This window comes from Sarcophilus harrisii, chromosome 2, assembly GCF_902635505.1.
Source record: "Sarcophilus harrisii chromosome 2, mSarHar1.11, whole genome shotgun sequence".
In the NCBI taxonomy this organism is placed as follows: Eukaryota; Metazoa; Chordata; class Mammalia; order Dasyuromorphia; family Dasyuridae; genus Sarcophilus; species Sarcophilus harrisii.
The window spans coordinates 641,973,732-641,998,009 of NC_045427.1; the positions used below are offsets into that span (position 1 = coordinate 641,973,732).

Genomic DNA, 24,278 nt, shown 5'->3' on the forward strand with positions numbered 1-24,278 from the left:
TATTCTTTCTTCTTATTATTATTACTACTCTTATTGTAGGTAGCACTTTTACATAATACCTACTGTGTTCCAGACTCCGTGATAAGTGCTTTACAAACCATCTCATTTGATCCTCAGCCTTTGTTATCCCTATTTTACAGATGAGGAAACCAAGGCAAACAGGTTAAGTGACTTGCTCAAGAACACAGCTATTAAGTATCTAAGACAAAACTTGAATTCACCTTGAATACACCTGGTTGCCCTGCACCTACCTAGCAGCCTCTTTATAAGGTGGCTTGCCAGGTGAACTCAGACAATGGAGCTGGGATCTCCTGAAGGATGCTGAGACCTTGGCCTTCTTAGTACAATGATGTAATTGACCAATAAGTCCCGATAGAAATTCCGGAAATCTCTGTATCAAAGACATTTGAACATACCTTGTCATAGGCACCTAATTTTCTTGGACATGGCTACTGGCAATAGTTAGCTATCGGGCTAATATGACCTGGACTTGACCTTAAAGTTCTTTCTTTCTATAACGGGAAAGGAGGAATGGGAATTCTGACTAAAAATATCTTAGGAGCTATTTATAATATTATTATATTAATATATAATAAATAATATAAAATTATAAATAAATATTATATTATAAAATGAAAAAATATGAGATTTTTCCCCTTTGTGTACAAACATGATAACATCCCAAATGTCTTAGAAATATGTCTTTGTTTTATTAATATTGAAAATTATGAAAGGGGAGAGGGAAAGAAGCAAAAAAAAAAAAAACTGAAAAGATGTTCATTCAGAACTCAGAAGAGGCATCAGACCAAAAGGGAACACAGATGAGCAGGATAGCTTTGAAAGTTACTTGCTGATTTTTTTTCCTATGTTTTAAACAAGAGGCAAGTCATGCATAATTGAGATGAACAGTGTCATAGACAATCATCTTTTTTGTTCTACACTGAATACATAAATGCTCATTTCATTTGTTATTTATGAAGTTCACAATAAAGCAAAAATATTTCAAAAAGAAAATGATGGGAGATAGAATTTAAAAATACTTTTCCCCCACAATTTTTTAATAATGTCTATAAAAACAGCTTCACATTTTTCAAAGAATGTATTAACGATGATTCATTTCTTTTCATTGCCCTTTAGGATTCTTGTAAATTTTTGTTGTTGTGTTTTTGCAACTGTAGGCAGATATCTGTAGTAATCCCAACCACCAACTGAAAATTTATTTAGTAAGTTCTCGCATTTTTTTTCCTTTTTGGAAACTCTTTGGATGAAATTGATTCAAGAGAACATACACAGACAACACGCTACGTACACACACGTGCACACACTGCTCCTTGTCTCCATATGGCTTCACACATCTTTTTATTTTAAGCTTTGATATAATAAAAAACCACCAAAATGCCTCAATGATGAATTGAATCAAGTATGAATTATGATCTTATAGCTATGAATAGTTTTCATTTGACATTTTCAAAATGTGCCAAAATGTATGTAAAATATTACATTTCCCAATTGCACACCCTTCTGGCTTGAGAAAGGCAAAATATCACCAGATCATGTGATTTAGAACTGTAAGGGAACAGGTTGGTCGGCATTTATGGTTCCTCTTATGAGTTGATCAACAGTCGTGAAACATATCTTCATAGTCAATAGTCAACATGTCTTTATTAAGTGCCTAAAATGTGTCTGGCACTTAGACTAAACACTGGAGATACAAGGAAAAGCAAAAGGCCGTGTCAAGGAGCAGAAATGGGCACCATGTTTGAAAGTGCTGAAAGACCGTTGAGACTTTCTCCCAATGAGAGCTCCTCCAAAGTGGAATGGGCTACCTTGGGAAGAAACTAGCTCTCGTTACTATTTGTTTAGTATGTTGAAGTGCCTATGACATCCTGATATGTTAGGCTACTAAGGTTTCCATCTGATTCTAGAATTATTTCATCCTCAAATTGCAGTATATATAATGTCAACAACAATTTGGATGGAAAGACCAACTATCACAAAACAATCAAAAAGGAATATTGTGGAATCACAAAGTGTAACTGAGGTTCCAAGAAGAGATATGAGGAGATTGCCCTAATCTCCTGCTTTGCAGAGGTGGGAGATCTGGGGTAACGGAACTGTAAAATATCATGTCATTTCAGAGTTTCTTGAAGTATTGATCAGTTTTAGTAGTTATTTTCTCTTTTTCTTCAAAAAAATATGATTTTTTTAGGAAAGGCTTTCTTGGAAAAGAAAGGGGGAAATTTGGGTGATGTGAAAACAAGCTATATCAATAAAAAATTTTAATTATACCTAAGGAAACTGGCTCTGAGAGATTAAATAATTTGTCTATAAAAAGTGATACCAGTGTTGTGGGAGAAAAAAGCACTGGATCCAGATTTGAGTCACAGTTCTACTGTACTTTAGTATGTGATCTTGGGTAACTCCCATTACCTCTCAGAGTTCCTATATCCTTTTCCAGAAAGTAGAAATAATCATAATACTTGTCCTCCTAGTCCCATAGATTTTTTTAACGATCAGATGAGATAGGATATGAAAAATTTGTTTAAAAAGCTATAAAGCTATAAAACTCAGCAGCCACAGAGCCCTCAAATTTAGAAGGAAGGAACCTGAGCAATTACCTAGTCCATCTCCCACACAAAAGACATTCCTAGTGTATCCTAAAGGGCTATGTAGTTGTCACAGCTTAAAAGTTCATTGACTTTTTTACTTATCCCATTTGTAAGTGTGTGTGGGGTGTGTGTGTGTGTGTGTAACTACACAGTTTTAGTTATGTGTAGGTATCACAGATATAAATCAACAAATATTTATTGAGAATTCACTGGATATAAATAATAATGCAGAGTTCCTTACCTGGAAGCAAATTATGCTCTAATTGGAGCATCATGGTAGAAATATTTAACTTCCCCCTTTGTCCCTTCCCAAAGAAGAGCCACCCAAAACCCATCCAGGCTTCTTGATCATTTACCACTAAGATGGGGGCCAGCAGTGCTGTTCCATCCAGTGAGATGGAGGTTCACCAGGCCTTATTGTGTGCTTACTCTGTGCTGCAGAAGCCCCAGCATCTGACTTAACAACAGAATTTAAGTAAGAATTCTTGGGCCTTCCCTGCCAAGATCTGTCCATCTGTCACCTTAGTGAACTTCCTTTTTTTTGTATTGTCTCTCCTAATTAAAGCATGAGCTCCTTGAAAGCCAAGACTTTTGTTTGTTTGTTTCTTAGCACGTAGTAAGGACTTAATACTTTTTTTTCAATCATTCTTAATAGAAAGTTCAATATTAAAGCTAGCAAGGCTACTAGATGGTGTAGACATGCCCAAGCTGATCACTAGGAAACAGGACACAATGTACTAGGGGACAAATTAGTGCCACAGTGGATACGGAATATTTACTGACTCTCTTTTTATTTGCTTTGTATCTATCCTCAGAGTACAGGACAATACCTGATACAGAGCAAATTTCCTAATACTCTTGATTCATGGGAATAATGAGTCCCCACAAAGTGGTTACATTATTCAAATGCACTATACAATGATTTATAAACTATGAAATTGCTTCCTGCCCAATGGAAATATACAACGAGAATTCAAATAATTAAACCTTTTCTCGGGGCCCATTGTTTATTCTAATTGGGACCTGGTTGTAAAATCCTGTTGACTTGATTTGCTAACTTGTTCAAAATTCAGACTATAATAATAGCTTAAAAGAAACTCTTTCCAGGGCTATATGAAAAAAAAGGGAATTCCATCTGTTCTTTTTAGAATGAGGTTACTTACACCATTTCACTTTTCTGTTTCAGACCTATAAAGCGTGGAGACATTTTGCCACCAGAAAGAGGCCGAGAAGTTGCTAAGGAGCTTGGGATCCCGTATTATGAAACAAGTGTGTTTGACCAGTTTGGAATCAAGGACGTGTTTGACAACGCAATCCGAGCTGCACTGATTTCCCGAAGACACCTGCAGTTCTGGAAATCCCACTTGAAGAAGGTCCAGAAACCTTTACTTCAGGCACCATTCCTACCTCCGAAAGCACCTCCACCAGTTATCAAAATCCCAGAGTGTCCCACCACGGGTATGAACGAAGCTGCCTATTTATTGGACAATCCATTGTGTGCTGATGTCATGTTTGTCCTCCAGGATGAGAAGCATATTTTTGCGCACAAGATTTACCTAGCTACCTCCTCTTCCAAATTTTATGATCTTTTTTTAATGGAATGTGAAGAGTCTCCCAGTTTCGTCGAAGGCGCTTGTCAAAAAGAAAAGCCCAGTCTGGACTTTCCAGCAAGGACTTTGAATCTGGATTCTGAGGAAGAAAAAGTGGAGGCCGCCTCAATCCCGTTAGCTTCTGAGGGCCAGACATGCCAAAGTGAGGGTGTGTTGAAAGAGCCAGATTTGGGAGCTGGGGACCTCCCTCCAAATACCAGAGACTTGTCCACATGGAGCAAAGGGTTCATTGACATGCACAAAGAAATGTTAGTCAATCCTATTTCAAACAGAGTAGGTTGTGTGACTGTGGTCAGAATGGACTCTTCCCTTCAGTTGGGTCCTTTTAGAACCCTGCTTCAGTTCCTATACACGGGGCAACTAGACGAAAAGGAAAAAGATCTGATGAGACTGGCTCAGATCGCAGAGATCCTGGAAGTATTTGATTTGCGAATGATGGTGGAAAATATAATGAACAAAGAGGCCTTCATGAATCAGGAAATCACTAAGGCGTTCCACGTCAGGAAAGCCAACCGGATAAAGGAATGCCTTAGCAAGGGGACGTTTTCAGGTGAGTGGATCCAACAGTAATCCAGGTAATTATCTCACGGGCTCCTTTAATGTTTTCATGAAACAACACCTTCAGAATGAGAAAGATGATGAGAAAACGGGAGGCATAAATACTCATCAAGGCTGTTACTCAAAATTCACCCCCAAAAAATCTTCCCTGAAACTTTCTCTCCTTTTAGCTATTCTTCTATCCTCTCACTACTTATATTTACCAGGTATGAAAAATCCAATGTGCTAGTTCCATTGAAATAGCACTCAACAAAGCTGTTGGTATCATTCTATCACTCCTTATGTTTCATCCTTTGCTACTTCCTTCCATTTTTCTCTCTTTTTCCTTTACTCCTTGGCTCAAATTTGTCACTTTCCTCTTCTCATGATTTTTTTTTCTTCTCGACTCATGCCTTAGATTCACCATTGGTACTGTGGTCCCTGTTAGGTATGGGGGATAATCCTTCTGATGGTACCGAGTAATTTTGTTGATCCCTGAAGGATACAGTATTTTGTATTTTTTTACTTCATTATTGTTTTCATATGGCCATTTTACAGATAGATTTTAGTGCCTACTTTCTTAAGCAGGTGTCATAGTCCCTTATTTTACGGCTTCCTTCACTGTCTCTCCTCATGATATGGAGTAGGAAGTGTTTGGGGGACAAATTTTACTTTTGACAAGTATTACAGCTTACTGAATAATGCACTCCAATCTTTGGCCTCCAGAGTAGACCATAACCTCATAAGTTGTCATGGACCAATTGCCTTAAAGAAAAAATGAAATACTCAGTGGAAATAAATCTGATGTATTGAACTTGTCCCCTTATTTTCTATTCATACTTTTGGTTCAGATGGAAATCTGTATTCATAGGCAAAGCCCAATGGTATTTTTCACCATTGATCTAGGCCCTCCTAGCATTTTTGTCTTTAAAATGGAACAGAATAATGGGCCCAGAAGAGAGGGGACTTGGAATAGAATCAGTAAGTGTGGCAGTCATGGAGTGGTCCAAAGGCTGGATTTAGAATGAGAAGATGACAAATCCCAGCTTTGTCACTGGCTACCTCTGCGACTTGAGGCAAGAATGTGATTTCTTGGGTCTCAGTTTCCTCGTTTACAAAATGAGATTTATCCGAATGACCTTGGAGGTCTCTCCTATCTCTGAACTTCCGGATCTGTGATCCTGCAGAAGCTGTAGCAAAGCCGTGACAGGTTGGGGAAGTGGTTGTTGAACCGAATATCTCTTGTTTAAGCTCTCAATCTACAAGGTGGATTTAGGACTGTGTTTCTTCATTCTCGAAGCAGATGTGACATTTAAGTTGGATGATGGGGTCATCAATGCCCACAAACCACTGCTTATCTGCAGCTGTGATTGGATGGCCGCCATGTTTGGAGGATCATTTGTGGAAAGCGCCAAGAGTGAGGTACATATCTATTTTAAAATCTAACGTTTATTTTAATGTCTTTACAAGTTATAGGGGGATATGAGGACTGGCCCAAGAAACTGGGGATATCTGAGAGGAGACTTGGGTGAAGGGTAGCGGGGAGGATGCTTCCTTTTTTTTTTTTTTCCAAGTTTGAAATACTGACTTGTGGAAGAGGGATTAGATTTGGCGTGGCCTCAGGACAAAACAAAGAGCATTGGGGGTAAATTGATTTAAGCTCAACCTGAAGAGAGACTCTCTAGTTATAAGAACTGTTCCAATGGACCATGTAGGGGAGTCGGGATTCCCCATCTCTGAAGACTTTTGAGTAGACCCTGGACGATCAGGTTTATGGTTGAGGGAATGGGTTGGACAATCGAGCACGTTTCAGCCAGGACTTCCAGAGGGGGTTCATTGAAGCAGCTCTTTGGGCAGCTTCCCTAACACCACCCTAGTTTTCTTCTTTACATCATCCTAACCACCATCACCAACATTCATGTCATCCTGCCACTGTTTATATCTAAACCAGCGCACGTCCTGCTTTCCCAAGCAAGCAGCAGCAGCTGTGCCAAAATCAGTAAGAATCAGTTCACGCCCTGGCTCTGCTACTTAAGACTGTGTGAACTGGGTCGAGGAACTTCTTGCTTTAGGGAGGCGTGAGTTTCCTCCCTCTGCCAGTGTCAGCCTGGATGCTGGGTAAAGACCTTCCAGGTCTGAGACTCTCTAGGCTGACTGACTCTCTCTCTTTCTCAAACTGGGACTGATGAATTGTACCTTACTCAGTTAGTTAGCATTTATTAATCACCTACTGTTTGTTAAGTACTAAGGATGTCAGGACAAAAACAGAATAACCTCTGCCCAAAGGAGTTTGTAGTCCATTGGGGGATAATGTACAAATAACTGTGTCCAAACAAGGCAGATACAGGATAATTGGGGGAAGTGGGAAGGCATCAGGATTTAAAGACTCCTTGCAGAGGTGGGGCTTTACCTGAGACTTGGAGAAAGCCAGAAGAAAAGGAGGGAGAGAATTCTCAGCATGAGGGAGGGGGGGCAGCCAGCCAAAATATGGAGGGACCTGGGTAAGGAATGGGAAAGAGGCCATGGTCACTAGACTGCAGAGAAGCCACATGGACAGCCTGAGGGCTTGGAGTCAGGGGTTTTCACCAAGTCTCATCTCTGAGCTTCATCTGTAACATGAGGGGAGGTTGAGCTTGGTGACCTGAGGCCCCTTGATTTGAATTCATGATCCTGTGACTCTGTGAATTGGCCCCCACACCTCTCAGCCAGTCAAAAACCCAGGGCATGGCCACCCTAGGTCATGACGGTGATAGTGTTTGTTGTTCAGTCATTTCAGTCATGACCCCATTGGGTGTTTTCTTGGCAAAGATACCTGAGAGAGGTTTGCTATTTCCTTCTCCATCTGACAGATCACCAGATGAGGAAACTGAGGCAAAAAGGATGAGGAAGGGCTGTGAAAAGTCACCAGTCTCACTTTCTCCTCCAGAGCCATCTGGGTCCAGTGGTGAATTAGAAATAGGATGACTGGAGATGGCCCCAAAGGGTCTTTTTCTTTAACCAAATGTTATACAGCTTGCATCTTCCCATTATAGCAGTCCAGATCTTTTTTTTTTAGATTGGAAACTCCCTTCCCCAGCCCATTAAAGTGCCCATTAATTGGTCATTCAGTGAACATAAGCACCTATTGTGTGCTAGACACATATTCTAAAGAGAAAAACAAAAGAATACCAGGCCTCAAAAGGCTCAGATCCTGGGTCTAGGACTGGGAGAATCTCAGAGGCCATCTGCTTTAAGGCACTCATTTTTACAGGTCAGGAAAATGAGGCTGTATAAGGAATGAGGTTCAGAGATGGGATTTGAACCCTGGCCCTTGGTTCCTGAATGTATATATCAATAAATATTCAGCCTATACCAAGAGGCAACCATGAATTATGGCTGACCAAGGGCAGTAAGATCACCCGTGTCTCCCTCCATCTTGGTAAACTGAGGCAGGGGCAGATATTCTACTGCTCAGGGTCTTAACCTGGGGTCTAAAAACTACAAATATTTTCATAACATTTCAATATAATCGGTTTCATTTATGTCTTTGAAAACCTGATTCTGAGAAGGAGCCTCTAGTCTTGACCAAATGGGATCTATGACCGAGAAGATTAAGAGTCTGTGGTCATAGTGGTTCAGTGCCAGGGAACAGTTTTCTCTCACTCTGAGGACAGGAATTCAGGTCTCCCTTCCGAGCCCCCATGGGCCAGAGCACCACATGTAAGAGGCTCCTTGGCTTTCTCTTGGGTGCTTTCCCTCTGAGCTGATGTCCCTGTTGGTCTCTTCATAACTGGTTTGTATTTGACTGTTTGCAAACATCTCTTCTACTAGAACAGGAGTCCTCAGAGAGCAGACACCCTTTCTTTGTATTCTTTGCATAGTGCTTAGCACATAGTAGGCATTTCACACATGCTTCTTGACCCCACAACTTGACTTGAAATAGAAAAGACTCTCAAAAAAAAAAAAACTAACCTTTTTCAAAGTGAGTAGAAACTAGTCACTTCCGCATAGGCTCCTTGACTGAGGTAGGAGGTGGAGGCAGAGGGAAGGAGATTTAGATCGAGCCTCTGAAATTCTAATCTCTGAACCCTGGATCTGTGAACAGCTTAGTTTACCCCAAAACAAGAAGGCCCCACCCAGAACAGAAAGTACTCCCGTGCTTCTGTTCCCGCAAGGTCTGCCAGCTGGGTCAGAGTGGCTGGCCTCCAGCCGCTGCCAGGGAGACTAAGCAGGGGCCCAAGATGGTCAAGGTCAAGCACGTAGGCAGGAAGGAATGCCGTCAGAGCTGGCTTCATAAATGCTAATCCCTTGTATCCCTTCCCAGAACAGACCAAGATAGTCCTCAGATTAAGGGGAGGAGAGATGGGACCAAAACAAAAATGGAAGCAAGGAGATAGAGCTGGGGTTGACTATTTAGTTTCTCCCCAAAATAATCATAATCACAACAACAACAATAATAACTGACATTTCGAGAGTGCCTACTGTTTGCAAAGTGTTTTATAGCTGTCATTTGAGCCTTATAATAATTTTGTGAGGTAGGTCCCATTCCCAGTTTATAGATGGGGAAACTGAGGCATAATGTCAGTCATGGCCAGCTTTTAATCACCCAACTAGGAAGTATCAGAGGTGAGATTCAAATTCAGAGATTGCTCAGGCCTATGTCTCACTATGAAAAGACAAAATTGCCAAGCCCTACAACAAGCACCTGGTTTTATAGTCACCTTATCACCCTGAAAGTAAGGCAGGTTGAATCAGATACGGTCAGTGACTGTGGTCCATTTGCTTTGCTTGTTGCAGTTGTTTCTAAATTTTCATAGCAATGCTCCCCACCCCCGTGCCGTCCCTTGCATGCACACACATGTGCACACACTTTTTATATCCCCATCTGTGCTGGGGATGGAGACGTGCACAGACGCAGACTCAAGTTTGACCTTACTCCCACAGCATCACTGTCAGAGTCACTTTTGTTGACTTTTGATTAGAACTTTGTTTTCTTGTGAAAAACAATAGATCAATACCTTGTAACTTTGGCCACTGCTTTGTTCTACCTCTCCCCTTTCCCTAGTGTTTCATGTCCTCCCCAGCAAACTCTGGGTTATTAAGAACGCCATATTCCATTTTCCTCTCCTACCTTCTGGATCTCCTCCCTCTTCCTTCCTGTTTCCTCTGTAGTGGTCTCATTGACCCCATCACCTAGCTAAGTTCCAGGAGGGGCTGTGAAGGGACTGAATGAAAGGGTCCTTTAAGTCACATCCTTCCTGAAACATCTTACTTCCAAAGAATTATAGCTCTTTGTCTATGACATAATAGTTTACTTAGAAAACCACAAAGAATAAGTAAAGGAACTAATTCAGACAACCTGGAAATTCAGTTTATCCTAAAAATTATAACAATAGTTACCTCATTTCCATTTTGTATATGCTTCTGTTTCTATGTGCAAGCTGTTTCCTCCAATAAATAAATGTTCCTTGAGAGTAAGGGAAGGTTTCACTTCTGTCTTTATATCCCGTATGCCTGACATACTAGAGATCCCTAATAAATTCTTACTGATCAGGTCTCCCTGATTTTGTTTGATTCAGCTAAACAGCAAGATTTAAAATAAATCCCTACCCAAAAAAATCACGAGTGTTTCTATACAGAACTAACAAAAACCAGGAATAAGTGATAGTATGAGAAATTCCATTCAAAAGATAACAAAATGAACAAAACATCCAGGTTAAGACATACTCAGGACTCACTTAGACACAGTTACCAAAGACCTTTCACTGAAAGAGACAAAGATATAAATGGAGAGGTATTTAGTGTTCATTGTTGGGCCATGTCAACTTTTGCTACTGGGTCAAGTAAATTACCCCAGAACATATTTGCTAGGACTGAACTGTATACAAAGAATTGAAGTCCTTACTCACAGGAAAGCAGCAGGTATGTGTGTTAAAGGTAAGGCTTCTATTTTCAGAGAAGGAGGGGAGGGCAGAGCAGTCACGTAAGGACTCATTGATTGATTGTGGGTAATGAGTCAGGCTATGGACTTGTCCTTCATCCCAGATCATTTTATTTCAGAATTTCCTGGTGAGGTTCCAGTGTTTAGAAACAATTAAGAATCTATTTTTTTCTGTAGCATTATTGGAAATGATATTAAGTTAGCCCAATACTAAAGGGAAAAAGAATGTCCTTGTTGGTATGCTTCTAATGGGTTTTTTAATTGTTTAATACCTTGGAAGATGCTGTATTTCACTTATATTTTTCTCATTACTTTTAATGTAGCAGTAAGCATAATTCTCTCCCCAGAAGCACTCAGCAAGGGGTTCATTAAAAATACATACCCAAATTGTAGTAAGCAATGCTCTGGAGGAGAATGTTTGCTCGCTCATGTGAGACCATTTCTGATTATGAGCCTAATAGTCTAAGCTGATCTTTGCAATTAAAATTATAAACCAACAAAACTTGAATATGCAAATGATGGTATGATCTTGACACGTAATATAGTCTTCGCCTTCTTTGTGGTCTTAAAGTTTTTAGTGATTTTAATCATTTTCCCTGTGACTTTCATATATATATATATATATATATATATATATATATACATACATACACACACATACACATATATACATCCATATACGTATGTAATATATATGTATACAAACATACTATACATGTGTAATATGTATGCATATAAACCTACATATATATTACTTACATACACACATATACATATGTAATATATATTTCTATAAATATACTATATGCATATAATATATATGTATATAAACCTACATATATATTACATATATATATATATATATATATATATACACACACACACACATAGTAACACCCATCTTATATGCATTGTACACTCACAGTCCCCCACCACACCATTGAAGGGAGGGAAGTCTATCCTGGGGTTATTTGTCTTTTTTTTTTTTAAACGCTCCCTTCATTCAGGAGAATACACATTTTAAAAATCCAGTTCTTAGATAAGTAACGACTCCCTCTCAACTTTTCCCCTAACGGATGCTAAAAATGGCTTCTTGGGGCTTTTAAAGTTAATTCTAAAGTTTGGAACCGCAGTGAGAACCTTGAAAAATCAATCCCGGGAAGGAAATGGGCTCACAGACGAATTCTGTGTTTCTCGCTTGCAAGAGCAGCCGCACATCCTGCCTCCTGTGGCTGAGGAAGATGCCGGTGCTGAACATGGCAGAAAGTGTAACTTGCTAAGGATGATAGATTCACGCCGAGCCCGGAGGAAAGGGCGGGTCACGGGCCCAAGCGGACAGACGTCAGTGCCCAGAGAGGCCCAGGGGAGCCCGGGGCAGCACTGCTTGCTGGCGTCTGTCATCACGTGCTGCCTGAAATGATTTGTTTTAGTCTGTGAGATGGGGGGGAGGGCAGGACCAGTGGGCTGATGTAATTTTAGCATCTGCTTTGTGATGGACACATTCACTTTATTTTTCTTGGAGAAGTGTCCCAGGATACACTCATAACAAAAACATACAAAGGGGGCTGAAGACACAACATTTGAAAGCTTGCTTCCCCAGCTGGGTTGCCCTGGAGGGGGCTGATTGTGCTGTCCTAAAGGAAAACTTCAGCAGTGCTCTAGGGAGAAGAGCTCTGGATGGGGAGTGGAGGCCCTGGGTTCGAATCCTTATGGCTGTGTGATCCCTTCCCTCAGGGAGCTGTGATCTCTCAGCTCCAAATCTAAACTCTCTGATGTGGTTCTTTACGCCTAAAGTTTAGTTCAGCTCATGGACCCAAAAGCATAACTGAGATTTCAAGGAGGTGTTTTGGAAGTTACGTTTGATGAAATCAAATTATTTTGTAAGCCCAGCACCGGAGTATGGGAGGCACTTAATAAATATCAGATCACTGACTGAGATTCATAGATTTTTAGAGCTGTATACAAGGGAACCTTTATGGTATCTAGTTCATTTTGTTCCCCCATTTTGCAGATGAGAAAATTGAGGCACAGAGATGATCACACAGATAGTAAATAAAATCTTTAGACTCCAAATCTAGCATTCATAGAATCCTAGAGCTGGATCTGGAGCTGGAAAGGATCTTGGAGCCCATTTAATAGAGGAAGAAATTCGAGGTCCTTGGATCCCAGAGCCCATTTTCCATAGGACTGTTTTATTTGCTCTGCTTAAAATGAAGGGGATTCAGTCTGATCCTGCTTTAACCCAAGCCCTTGTCTGCGGTGGCCCAAGAATCATCATCCAATTGCATGAGAGACACTTCATTTTTAAAAGCCAAAATAATAATAATAATAATTGAAATTTTCTGGGGATGGCCAGCAGACGGAGGGGCCGCTGGGCTCCATTCTGCAGAAGGACGCCTTCAGCCTTTGCCTTGTCTTTTCAGGTAGCCCTGCCCAGTATCAACAAGCTGTCGATGCAGGCCGTGCTGGATTATCTGTACACCAAGCAGTTGTCGTCCTGCTTGGACCTGGACACGCTTGAATTAATTGCCTTGGCCAACAGATTCTGCCTGCCGCACTTGGTTGCTCTTGCAGGTGAGTGTCCCACCTCCCCAGCCTGTCACTGCTCACTAGACTTGGGAGTCGAAGTAATTGCGGAACCTACAGAGCCGCTGACCCCGAACTTCCAAGCTCAGCAGGCCCAGAGCTGTCCCTTTTAATGGCCGCAGAGAATACCAGGATGCTTCTCTGTCTAGAAGATGATCCCACAGGTGGCCTGGGGACCTCATAGGCCACTTCTGCAAGCTCAGGCTCATTGGGCCTCAGTCCCATTGAGGACTCGGGGGTTGCTAAGGAAGGTTCAGGCAAGTTTATCATCGGGTTTGCCCCAGAGGAATGAATTGTTCGGCCACATCGGCCCCCAAAGTCTAAGTCATCTAATAAGTTTCAAGGAGTGAGAGGTCTGTGAGTGGAACAAGCTGATACAAAACACGAATGGCGGCACAGAGTGCGAGTTAGAATGTCTATGGGGTCATGAGATGTGGGTTAGATTGTCGTTAGGGTTATGGAATATGATTTGGCTGCTTTCCAGGGTCACAGAATATAGGTGAAGTGCTTACGGGACCATAACACAAGTTGGATTGTTGAAGAGGCATCTTTGTCGAGGGAAATGCAATTCAACAAATCTTGATTAAACACCTACTATTTATCAGGTGCTATGCCAGGACTGGGGCATCTGGGTGGCACAGTGAATAGAATGGTGTGGCCTGGAAAGACCCATGTTTCAGAGTTCAGATCCAGCCTCAGACACCAGCTGTGTGACATTGGGCAACTCGCTTTAACCCTCTGTGCCTCAGTTTCCTTTTTTTGTAAAATGAGCTGGAGAAGAAAATGGCAAACCACTCCAGTATCTCATGTCTGCCAAGAAAAGTCCAAAGGGAGTGATGATGAGTCAGACAAAGGAAAAATGACTAAATCATAACGACAGCAGAGTCCCACGTCTTAGGCAGACAGGTCAAACATTCAGTCAGCAGGCATTTATCAGTGTGTGGTAGACACTTTGTAGGGACCGGGCATGTAAATTAATTCATCAAGAAGCATTTATTAAATATCTGCTGTGTGCCAACTACCGTGTTTGCTGATAAAGATACAAATTCAAAAATGAACATAGAGTCTATTCTCATGGACCTTGAACAAAAATTAAATTAGAGCACCTGCCCTGAAGTCGGCTTAGAAGTTAGGTGTTCCCAGTTGAGTAAATAGAAGATAATTTTAGTATGAATAAGAGGTTATGTCATTGAATTGAATAAACTCTTATTAGATACCTATTGTGTACATAGCTCTAAAATAGATTCCAAGGGGAAAGTAGATGAGATATGGTCCCTGCTCTCCAGGAACTTAACAAACTAGGATTATTATTATTTTTTTTTTTTTGCCATGGGTTACCCCTCCTCGGGTCTGTATCATCTAGAGCTGGCCATAGGTACCTTCATCTTTCCCAGTAATGTACAAAACCAGTCAATGCTTGTTAAGGCTCAAGATAAGAAACCCAAATGCTTTGGAAGAGGAGAGATTGTAGAATGCCTGGAGAGAGGGACATCCACTCTCTCTCTCTTTTTATTATTATAGCTTTTTATTTACCAGTTATATGCATGGGTAATTTTACAGCATTGACAATTGTCAAACCTTTTATTCCAATTTTTCCCCTCCTTCCCCCCACCTTCTTCCCCAGATGGAACATAGTCCCATACATGTTAAATATGTTAAAGTATAAATTAAATACAATATAAGTATACATGGGACATCCACTCTCTTGATGAGAGATGGAAATTCAGCACATACAATAAAATAATGAGGATCACAAGGGAGCTGTTGAGATACAATCGTCAAAAAAAATTGGTTTTAAGCTCCCCGAGTTAAGGATCTTTGATTTAAAGAGATCAAATGAAAGGTTAGGTAACATCCCAAGCCAGAATGGGGCAAGGTCTGAGACTTTGGCACAAAATGTAAATTCTGCTCCTGAATGGGCCCAGGGAGTATTCATTTAGTCAATTCAATTTCTCTTCCTGGTGACTGAAGGTCTTACTGATCTTTATGAAACAAGAGGCTTTCTATTTGGGTCATTATTTTTTCCAGTCTGTTAGGACAGATACAGGCGAGTTTACATCTCTACTTATTACCTCTCCACCCTAAAAAATACTCTCCTTTGAGGATCTTCCCATTTTTCCCTTCGCCTTTTTGCAGCTAAGAGTTATCCTTGTATCTTTCTCATCTTTACCTCCCAAATCCAGGAAGTTGCCATCTTCCCAAAAATGTTGTTTGGGGCTGTAACTGCCTCATGCTGGGACTATTAGTATCCTGGCTGATCATGTGCCACACACACAGAAAAGCACTCTTTCTAAATTACAAGCCAGACCTTGATAGCCCTGGGTCCAAAGAAGCTTCAGTGGATTTCCATTACTTTTGGGGTAAAACAAACTCTTGAATTTGGTATTTAAAGCTCTTTACAATCTGGCCCCCAGACTATTTTCCCATGTCAGTTAAACATTATTCCTCCTCAAAACTTGGCCAGCTTGCTCACCATGTATGACTTTTCATCTCCCATCTCCTTGTCTTTGCTCAGACTATCACCCACGACTAGAATGCTCTCCCTCCCCACCTCTGCCTCTGGAGCACCTCCTTCCCTTTAAACTCATCTCAGGTGGCTAATCCTGTAAGATGCCTTTCCTGATCCCCTGAGTTGATCATACCCGACGCAATCATGGTAGATTTATTTTATATCAACTCCTATATATTCTTTCTTATGACCACACTGTAATTCCCTGATGTAATGCAAATTGCTTTTGGGTCCTATTTCTACACTTGAATTCCCAGCATCTGGCAAAAAAGGGGCCTTCAAAAAATCCTCATTGAAGGGGAAGATTTAGATGATATAAAAACAAAAGATTGATTTTAAAAAATTATAAATAAATTTTTGAATGATTAGTGACAGATCAGGTGCTAGATTTAGAGTCAGAAAGACTTGAATTCAAATCTACCTACTATATTTACTAACTCTGTGATCCTGAACAAGCCACACTTTCTCAGCCTCAGTTTTCTTATTTGTAAAATGAGGAGATTGAACCCAGTGTCCTCTGAGGTCCTGTTCAGCCTGAAATTTATGAACCTTTGATCCTATGCCAGAATATCTGTTTTGCACCTTAGAGCTCTCTGAGATTCTTAAATGGAAGGTGCCAGTCCTGGTTAGTAGTAACAGTAACTGTTAATAACTCTTGCAGGGAGCTGCCCACACTAAAGTCACAAGTCCAGTGGAGGGAGGGGACCCACATGGTCATCTTGTTCAGTGCTAGGAATGGAGGAAGGAGCGTGACTGGAGAGTGTGGAGGGCTCCCCAGCTGTTGGCTGCCCCCCGATGAAGAACCGGTCTCCCGTGGGGCATTGCCATGACTCAGAAGAGACCTGATGGCCAGCAAGAGATGGGGCTCACCAGCAAGCCCCTAGCCTTGGAGTTGGCATGGAGCTCAGTGGTTTACAATTGTTATCTTATTTGATCATTAGGACCACCCCAGAGGGTTGAGGATTCCCATTCAATTTATTATTGTTATTATTTATTTTTGCTTTGTGAACTCTTATTCTGTTTATAAATTCTCACCCCCTCTATCCACCGAGAAGACAAGAAATATGATTCCCATGGTTCATATGGAGTATGATCCCTGTTTGGCAGATGGGGAAACTGAAGCAGAGTAAGTGACATGCACAGATCACTAATGTTTAATAATACACCTCCTAGAGGCCCAATGCATCATGTGCTCCATGGCTCTCCAGAGGTGTTAGTGATTGATTATTCTTGGTCTGGACCTGTGAATAGCACTCACCATCCCACCTCCTCTTCCTCCCTCAGAGCAGCACGCGGTGCAGGAGCTGACCAAAGCCGCCGTGAGTGGGATCGCCATCGATGGGGAAGTGCTGTCCTACTTGGAGCTGGCCCAGGTGTGTCACCATTGGCTTTCTGCCTTTCCCACACTCTCCTCCAATGGTCCCGATGCTTTCCCCACCCATCCCTGTATCAAGATGTCACCAATCAGTGTGGCGCCCTGTGCTTGCAACACAGATCTTAGCTGGGCAAGTCTGCCTCACTTTCTTCATCTGTAAAATGAGTTGGAAAAAGAAATGTCTAAGTATCTGCCCAGAAAACCCCAAACAGGGTCATGAGTCAGAAATAACTGAACGCCATCCCCTCCCCTGAGAGGAACTCTGGCCTTTCTGACACCAGTTACACCACTATGTACCCCTAAAAGTGCAGGGCTAGGACACATACATTTAGGCTCTGTTGTCCAGTCTCAAGTTTGTTTACTGACAAATCCCAGCCATCTAAAGTGCAGTTGGGGAAGGTGTGGATCAGGATAATGGGACAACCTTAGGGTTTTATAACTAGGAGAAACTTCCATGACTCCCTCACCCAAGCCCTTCATGTGATGGATGAACTAAGGGGATGTTGTAGACGGGGTAGAGTAAGGAAGTGAGTTTTCTGTGGGTCTCACAGGTGGTATGTAGCAAAGTCAGAATTTATCGATCCTCCAACCCCAACCCTAATCCCTTTTGTCACACAAGGCTATGCTTCTCTTGGACTACTAATCCAATTTTTGACTACTTCCCCCTTTTGTATGGCTTGCTGGACCGTTTCTGGAGAGGAAAAAAAGATTTCAGATCCCATGTACCTGAAGGTTTGCCCCCATGCCATCAACACCTCCTTAAATTACTATCTATTTGCCAGAGAAGAAGGGGCAAGTATGGATTGTAGAGTGAATAATCCAGTTTGTCATCCCCCAAGATAGCCTTGGCTGGAAGAGCTTTGTTAAGAAAAAGATATTTGGAGAAAAAATTAATTTCAAGTAACTGAAGAAAAATAATACTATGCTTATAGTGGAAAAGGGGGAGGGAATAATAACTTGGAAAGAATCTCAATTTCATAAATAAATGGAGGAAAATATAAACCTGAAGTTAATAACTGTAAATGTGAGTGGATTAAATTAATTCAATAAAAAATGACAAATTGGATAAGAAGAAAGAGGATGCATTTCGTAAGACAAGCTAAGGCTTTCCCATAAGTCCATTCATTCAGTAAACATTCAGTTAGAACGTGTTACGTGCTAGGTACTTAGGCAGACACCAAGCTTATATTCTCACACCTCATGCAGCTTGGGACCATGAACATATCTTTCCAGGGGTTTCCTTAAAGAAGGAGTCATTGGAACTTCTCCAGGGGTCATCAGTGAAGGTTCCAGCCAAGAGCCATTTTATAGATAAGGAAACTGAGGCAAACAAGGTTAAATGACTTATGCAGGGTCACACAGTAAGCAACTGAGGCCAGATTTGGACTTGGGAAGCCGATACCACTGTTCTCCCCGTCATACAAGTTTGTCTCCTTACTGTCATCCTCAATGCCATTACTCAAGCTCCACACCCATCTCCAGTCTGTTACCAAGTCTTGTCATTTTTCCTTTCCCAGCATCTCTCACGTATGTCTCTTTCTTTCTGCCCAGAGAGCTGCCACCTTATCACCTTTTTCCCCGGATTAGTGCTTGTTAACAGTCTCCCCTTCTCCAATTTTTCCTCCTTTCAGCTACCAGACGACTTTCCCAAAGCCTCAGTCTGCCTGTGGCACCTCCCACCCTAAGCCTCTCGCCTACCTCTAGGGTCAGATATCAAGTCCCGAGTTTGGCCTTTAAAACCCTTTATAATTTGGCCCCTTTAAAATGTCAGATCCTCTCACATTGTACTCACCTCCATACTCTGTCATGCAGCTACACTGGCCTTTCTTGGTAGATATTCCATCACCTCCTGACTGCGCCTTTGCAACTCCTGTCCCTTCACCTCTGCCTCAGTTTCCCTGACTTCCCTTTTCACAGGAGGCCTTTCCTGGTCCTCCTACCTCCTAGTACTTCCCCTTTCAGAATGCCATTCATCTGCTCTGTGTATGTCTTATATGTAAATGAGGAGGAAGAAGAGGAGGATGGTGATTAATTCTATATTGTCTCTCTCATTAAAACGTGAGCTTTTTAACAACGATCCACATTTGCCTTTCTTTGGGTCCCCAGCATTTAGGGCATTGCACTTGAAAAATGCTTCTTGTTCCAAAGGAGTCCAAACCATAATCACAGAAGAAGAAACCTCTTTTACTAGACCCTCAGAGAGAATCCCCCTGGTGCAGGGAAATTAGGAAGATGGGTCCCAAGGGCCATTCCTGGCCCTCTCTGTGCCCGGCTCAAGGGACTCCAGCGATGGACCCCTTTCATTTCTCCAAGGGACAGCTCTTCCCTATTCCCCGTCCACCCCTACAGGGCTCTCCATTCCCCCTGGAGAATGAGGCTATTGGATTCATTGCTCTCAAAGGTCTGAACCTGTGGGGAACCTCCCGCCCCCCCCCTTACCTCTAAAGCTCCGGGAACCCTCAGCCCCCTGCAAGGCTCGTCTCCATGACTCTTCTTGACATGGGGCCGTTCCTGCAGCCCCGTGCTGACGCTGCTGCCCCCCACAGAGACTGTGGCCTTCGTTTTTAACTTGGTCTCCTGGGAGCATGTAAGCTTGATGAAGGGCAAGGATTGGTTCTTTTCCTTTGTATTCTCAGAGCTTAGAACACAGTCTTAGAACGTGCTAGTCACTAGAAGATGATGGCTGTTCCCCTAACAAAACCTCCCCCCCCCCCCCGCTTGCCCCTTCCTTCTTTGTGCTCGGATTTCAAGACTTTAAGTGACCTCTCTTCCTCTCCTCCCTGCAGTTTCACAATGCCCATCAGCTGGCAGCGTGGTGCCTTCATTACATCTGCACCAACTACAACAGTGTTTGCGCCAAGTTTCGCAAGGAAATCAAAGCAAAATCCCCAGGTGAGAGAAACAATTGTCCAGAGAGCCCAGACTCCTCCGATGGTGCCCCTGGTGCTCCGTGTCCTTGGAAAGACAGCAGAAAAAGTAGAGGAAGAATACTGTTGGGATGGCTGAGAACTCTCAGGATCAAAACGTCCTTCCTTCTTTCCTCCCTCCCTCCGACTCCCTTCCCCCTTTGCTTCCTCCCTTTTTCCTTCCTTCCCTCCTCTCCTTTTCTTTATCCTTTGCCTCTTTCCCTTCCTCCCTTTTTTGTTTCCCTCCTTCCTTCCCTTCCTTCATCTTTTCCTTCCCTCCCTCCCGTCTTTCCTTCTTTCTTTTCTTCCTTCCCTTCCTTCTTCTTTCCCCCTCCCTCCCCACCTCCTCTTCATTTTCTCCTTCCTTCTTTCCTCCATTTTCCCTCCCTGCCTCCTTCCCTCCTTCCATCCATTAGAAGAACATGATACTGGCCAGAAATAGCAGCTTCTTAGGAACAAAAGTCACTTTATACACACTTAAACAACACACACCAAGGTGCGGGAGCTTCACTATTCAGTCTCCACAAGCTGCATGTAATGATCTAAGTCATGGAATCATACTGAATAGCCTGGCGCCATTAAATAAAGTTCCTTTGACAAAGGCCTGATGGACACAGATTCGTCTATCTCTGACAGCCCACAAGTAAGGAGCCATGGTTCTAGAATCAGTCTAAGTTTCAGAATCACAGACTTAATGTTCCTTCCCTACACTCAGTCAAATTAATTCCCTCTGCTTGGATTTTGACTTTCTAGACTCGAAGCCCAGAATTTGTTTATATCTGATGCATTTTCTAGACTCTTTGTCCAGTCTCAGAGTTTGGTCCTTTTGTCCTTTATATTATATACTATAGATTTACTATATACTTATAGACTCTCAGACTTGCCACCTAGTAGTTTTTTTTCTAGATTTTCTTCTTTTCTTCCCTTTCTTCCTTCCCTTCCCTTCTTTCCTTTCTTTCTTTCTCCCTCCCCTCCTTCCTTTTTTCATCCTTCCCTCCCTTCCTCCCTCCTTTTCTCCTTTCTTTCCTTTCTTCCTTCCTCCTCCTCCCTTTCTCATTTCAAAGCTTCATACTCTCCATTGGCTCTCAGCCCTTGATTGGCTATTTCAAGTCTTAGCACCTAAAGCTTTTTCTAGATTCCTCATCCAGTTTCCCCACCTCTGGATCCACACCTAATACCAGACTTTCTCCAAACTTGTGAGCCCCTAGACCTGCAGGTGGGCACTTTTTCTAGGATCCCAAGCCAGCAGTTCCTTATGCTCTTTCTGGATTAACAACTGATATTTTTAGCTTTCCTGCCCAGCTCTTTCTCTAGATTCGTTGAATGCCCCCCCCCCAAACTCATAACCCTGATCCTCTTTCCAATCCTAATCCTTTTTTCTGGCCTCATGAAAACCCAATTCTTTTTCAGGCTTTCAGCCTGAAGATTTTCAAGTCTCTAGTCTTGACATTTTTTTTTTTAGCCTCATGACCAGCAATATTTCTAAACTCATAGCTCAAGACTTCTTCCAGGCTCTTGGCCGAGTACTAATTTCTTCTAAGCTCATACTCCAGAACTCTTTTTCTAGGTCTGTGGCCTAACACTCTTTCAAAACTAGCCGGCTCTCATCTTGCCAAGGCTCATGCCATAATACTCTTTCAAGACTTACCCACTGACCCTTCATCTAGGCTCTTTGGTCTGACTTTCCTGCTGAACTCTTGACCCAGTACTATTTCTTTCTAGACTTGCTGTGTAGCCTCCTTTCTCGGGGTTCATCCGGTTCACAATCTAACTGCTTCTCACCGTCTGATTCTCTCTCTACCAGACAATCAGGAATATTTCGAGAGGCATCGCTGGCCCCCCGTTTGGTACTTGAAGGAAGAAGATCATTACCAGCGTGTGAAGAAAGAGAGAGAGAAGGAAGATATGGCACTGAACAAGCATCACTCGAGACGGAAATGGTGCTTCTGGCACACGTCCCCCACGGTCGCTTGAGCGAGCAAGGAGAGAATCCCAGGACGGACCCGCCCAGACCCCCAGACAACACCAACAACCACAACGATACTGTAAAATTAGTCGTCGTCTTAGAGATGAGATCAAGGTCAGGTTTCAGGCATCTGACTCTCCATCCGTGCGTTTACTTTCCAGAAATATCAAAGCACAATCTCCCCAGAAATGAGCCTGGACAACCGACACTGATGCGTAAACTGCATTCCGTCGACTAATATGTATATTTTTGGTTAGGGAACGTGATAAACTTAGTCCATTATGACAATTTCTTTTTATACGGAAAATCCAGCATTCACATTTCAAATTCCAAATTGGAAAAAAATATTTTTATATGGTCTTGTGTATTTTGTCGAGACAAAAATACTATGTATTGCTTAATTTTACAGGCCGCAAATTAACCACGAGGAGCCAGCCCCATAATTAAGTTGTAACTATTGGCCCACAGATGGACACGAGCACCGAGGCGTCCTTACATAATGAGACGGTTATTCCCACAGTTGGAAGGAAAGAGTCAGAATGAAATTCCCCAAACTGTGAGTTAGGGAGTATTTAATCTTTGTCCTTCTGAACAACATTGGTATAATTAACAAGTCAACTCCAGGAGCGGGTATTTACAGTATTTGCTGTGTAAGTGGTAGTAATTATATGATTATGTGTGCCATGTAAAATATAGTGATATCAAATATTCTGTTGTGGAAAGTGTCTAGATTCAAGAGGATAATCTTCATAATCATTGGAAGGGCTTATTAAATCCCAGCATTATCCAGGGCCAACTCACTGATGGACTTGAATTCAGAGAAAGAGACTTCTGCTGTAGTTATTTGGGTGGGGTACTCCTTGATCTTTGCAGGGTCTTTGCATGTGGACTTTCTCTGTTGACTGGAATCAGAGGTAGGAAGCGGGGGGCGTTCCTGGCCGTTGGCCCATTTGTGCACATGGCTTGCTCACATCTCACCCCCCCCCCAAGCCGGCTTGCTCTGCATTGCCCTTCCCCAGGGATTCCTTTATGGAACTTAGTTCCCTTTTTTTTCATTCTTCCCAAGGAAAATTCATTCAACTGTATCTTAAGGTCATCTTAGCTGCATCTTTTGTAAAGACCGAAGGCACCTGGGAAAGGAGGTATCTTATTGGAGAGGCCCCAAGAACTCTATGGGTTTGGAATAAAGTCCTTTGTGAGTTGGATCTGACTGCTTTGCCAGAGGTTTTCCAGCTGAGCAGCCTCCCATTGACATCTCCATAACTGAGATGACCAGCCCATATGAAACAGCTTTCCAGGGTCTCAGTCTGGGTATGGCAAGGGCAGGGCTGGTTCCCACAAGTCACTTGGTATTATAACATAGAAGAACTTTTTTTTTCATCCTCGGGTTAGAAGAAGAGGCAGTTGGACACAAAACCCAGTGCTGCAGATCAGGAAAGAATTTCCAGATGACAGCCATATGCATTTTTAAAATATATATATATATATTCAGGTTAGAGATGGAGATTTATTCCTGGCTGGAGTAGCACCACGGGCAATGGAAACTTTAGCATTGGATGGGCCCAAGTTTATAGGAGAGACTCCCTAAAAGAAAAGCAGAGGAGAATTTAGTACTCCCCACCCTGGCATTTTGCATCATGCCTCGATGATGACGGTGTATAGAGAAAGGATACCTACCTGCAGAGTGGCAATGGATCATTGCTTGGTAGGTGGAATGGGCAGGGTGAAGGGAGTAAGAATGGGGGGAGAAATGTCAAGATGAGTCAAAAATTAACATCTCTTCTATCTCGAAGGGGACCCGGGTGGGTTTTTCACATAAATTACTAGTCGGTTTTGTACAATCAAAACTCTCATTTGAATGTAATCTTGCCAAAAAAAACACCATCATCGCAATGGATGGATCCCGGTGACCCTGGGGTATATGCAATAACCTCCACTCGACTTTGTCTCAGCTGCTGAAACCAAGTGGCTGGTTCATTTGGTTAATGCTGGCTATGGCCTTTACCCTTGGTGGTTTTATTTTATGTTTTTTATTTCACAAAAAGCCAATAAAATTGTTTAGCTATAAAATATCGACTCCAGCTATTTGGTTTGCCTAGGAGGAACGCGTGTGTGTATAAGGGGAACGATGGGGTCATCACACTAGTGAAAGGCGATTCTGCATAAAGGGGAAGTGGCAAACAGGAAGTCCCATCTCCTCTCTGGGCGAGGGCCTTCTGGGAGCAGCCCTTGGGATGGGATCCTGGCTGTGGCAGCTCTC

At 42.3% G+C, this 24,278-nt stretch overlaps 1 protein-coding gene across 4 annotated transcripts in view; it reads left to right on the forward strand.

The window, feature by feature from the left end:
- Window positions 1–24,078, forward strand: part of RHOBTB1 (Rho related BTB domain containing 1) — an 86,798-nt gene extending 62,720 nt beyond the window's left edge. For 3 of the 4 annotated variants that reach the window (XM_031956905.1, XM_031956904.1, XM_023505128.2), the window contains 6 exons: window positions 3,796–4,769; window positions 6,060–6,178; window positions 13,100–13,250; window positions 17,056–17,144; window positions 19,933–20,038; window positions 21,857–22,026. In XM_031956905.1, the coding sequence (XP_031812765.1) occupies window positions 3,796–4,769; window positions 6,060–6,178; window positions 13,100–13,250; window positions 17,056–17,144; window positions 19,933–20,038; window positions 21,857–22,026 (1,609 nt within the window). Of the gene's footprint in view, window positions 1–3,795; window positions 4,770–6,059; window positions 6,179–13,099; window positions 13,251–17,055; window positions 17,145–19,932; window positions 20,039–21,856 lie in introns of all 4 variants that reach the window. The other variant, XM_031956907.1, reaches the window with a different exon arrangement.
- The last annotated feature ends 200 nt before the right edge of the window (window positions 24,079–24,278 follow it).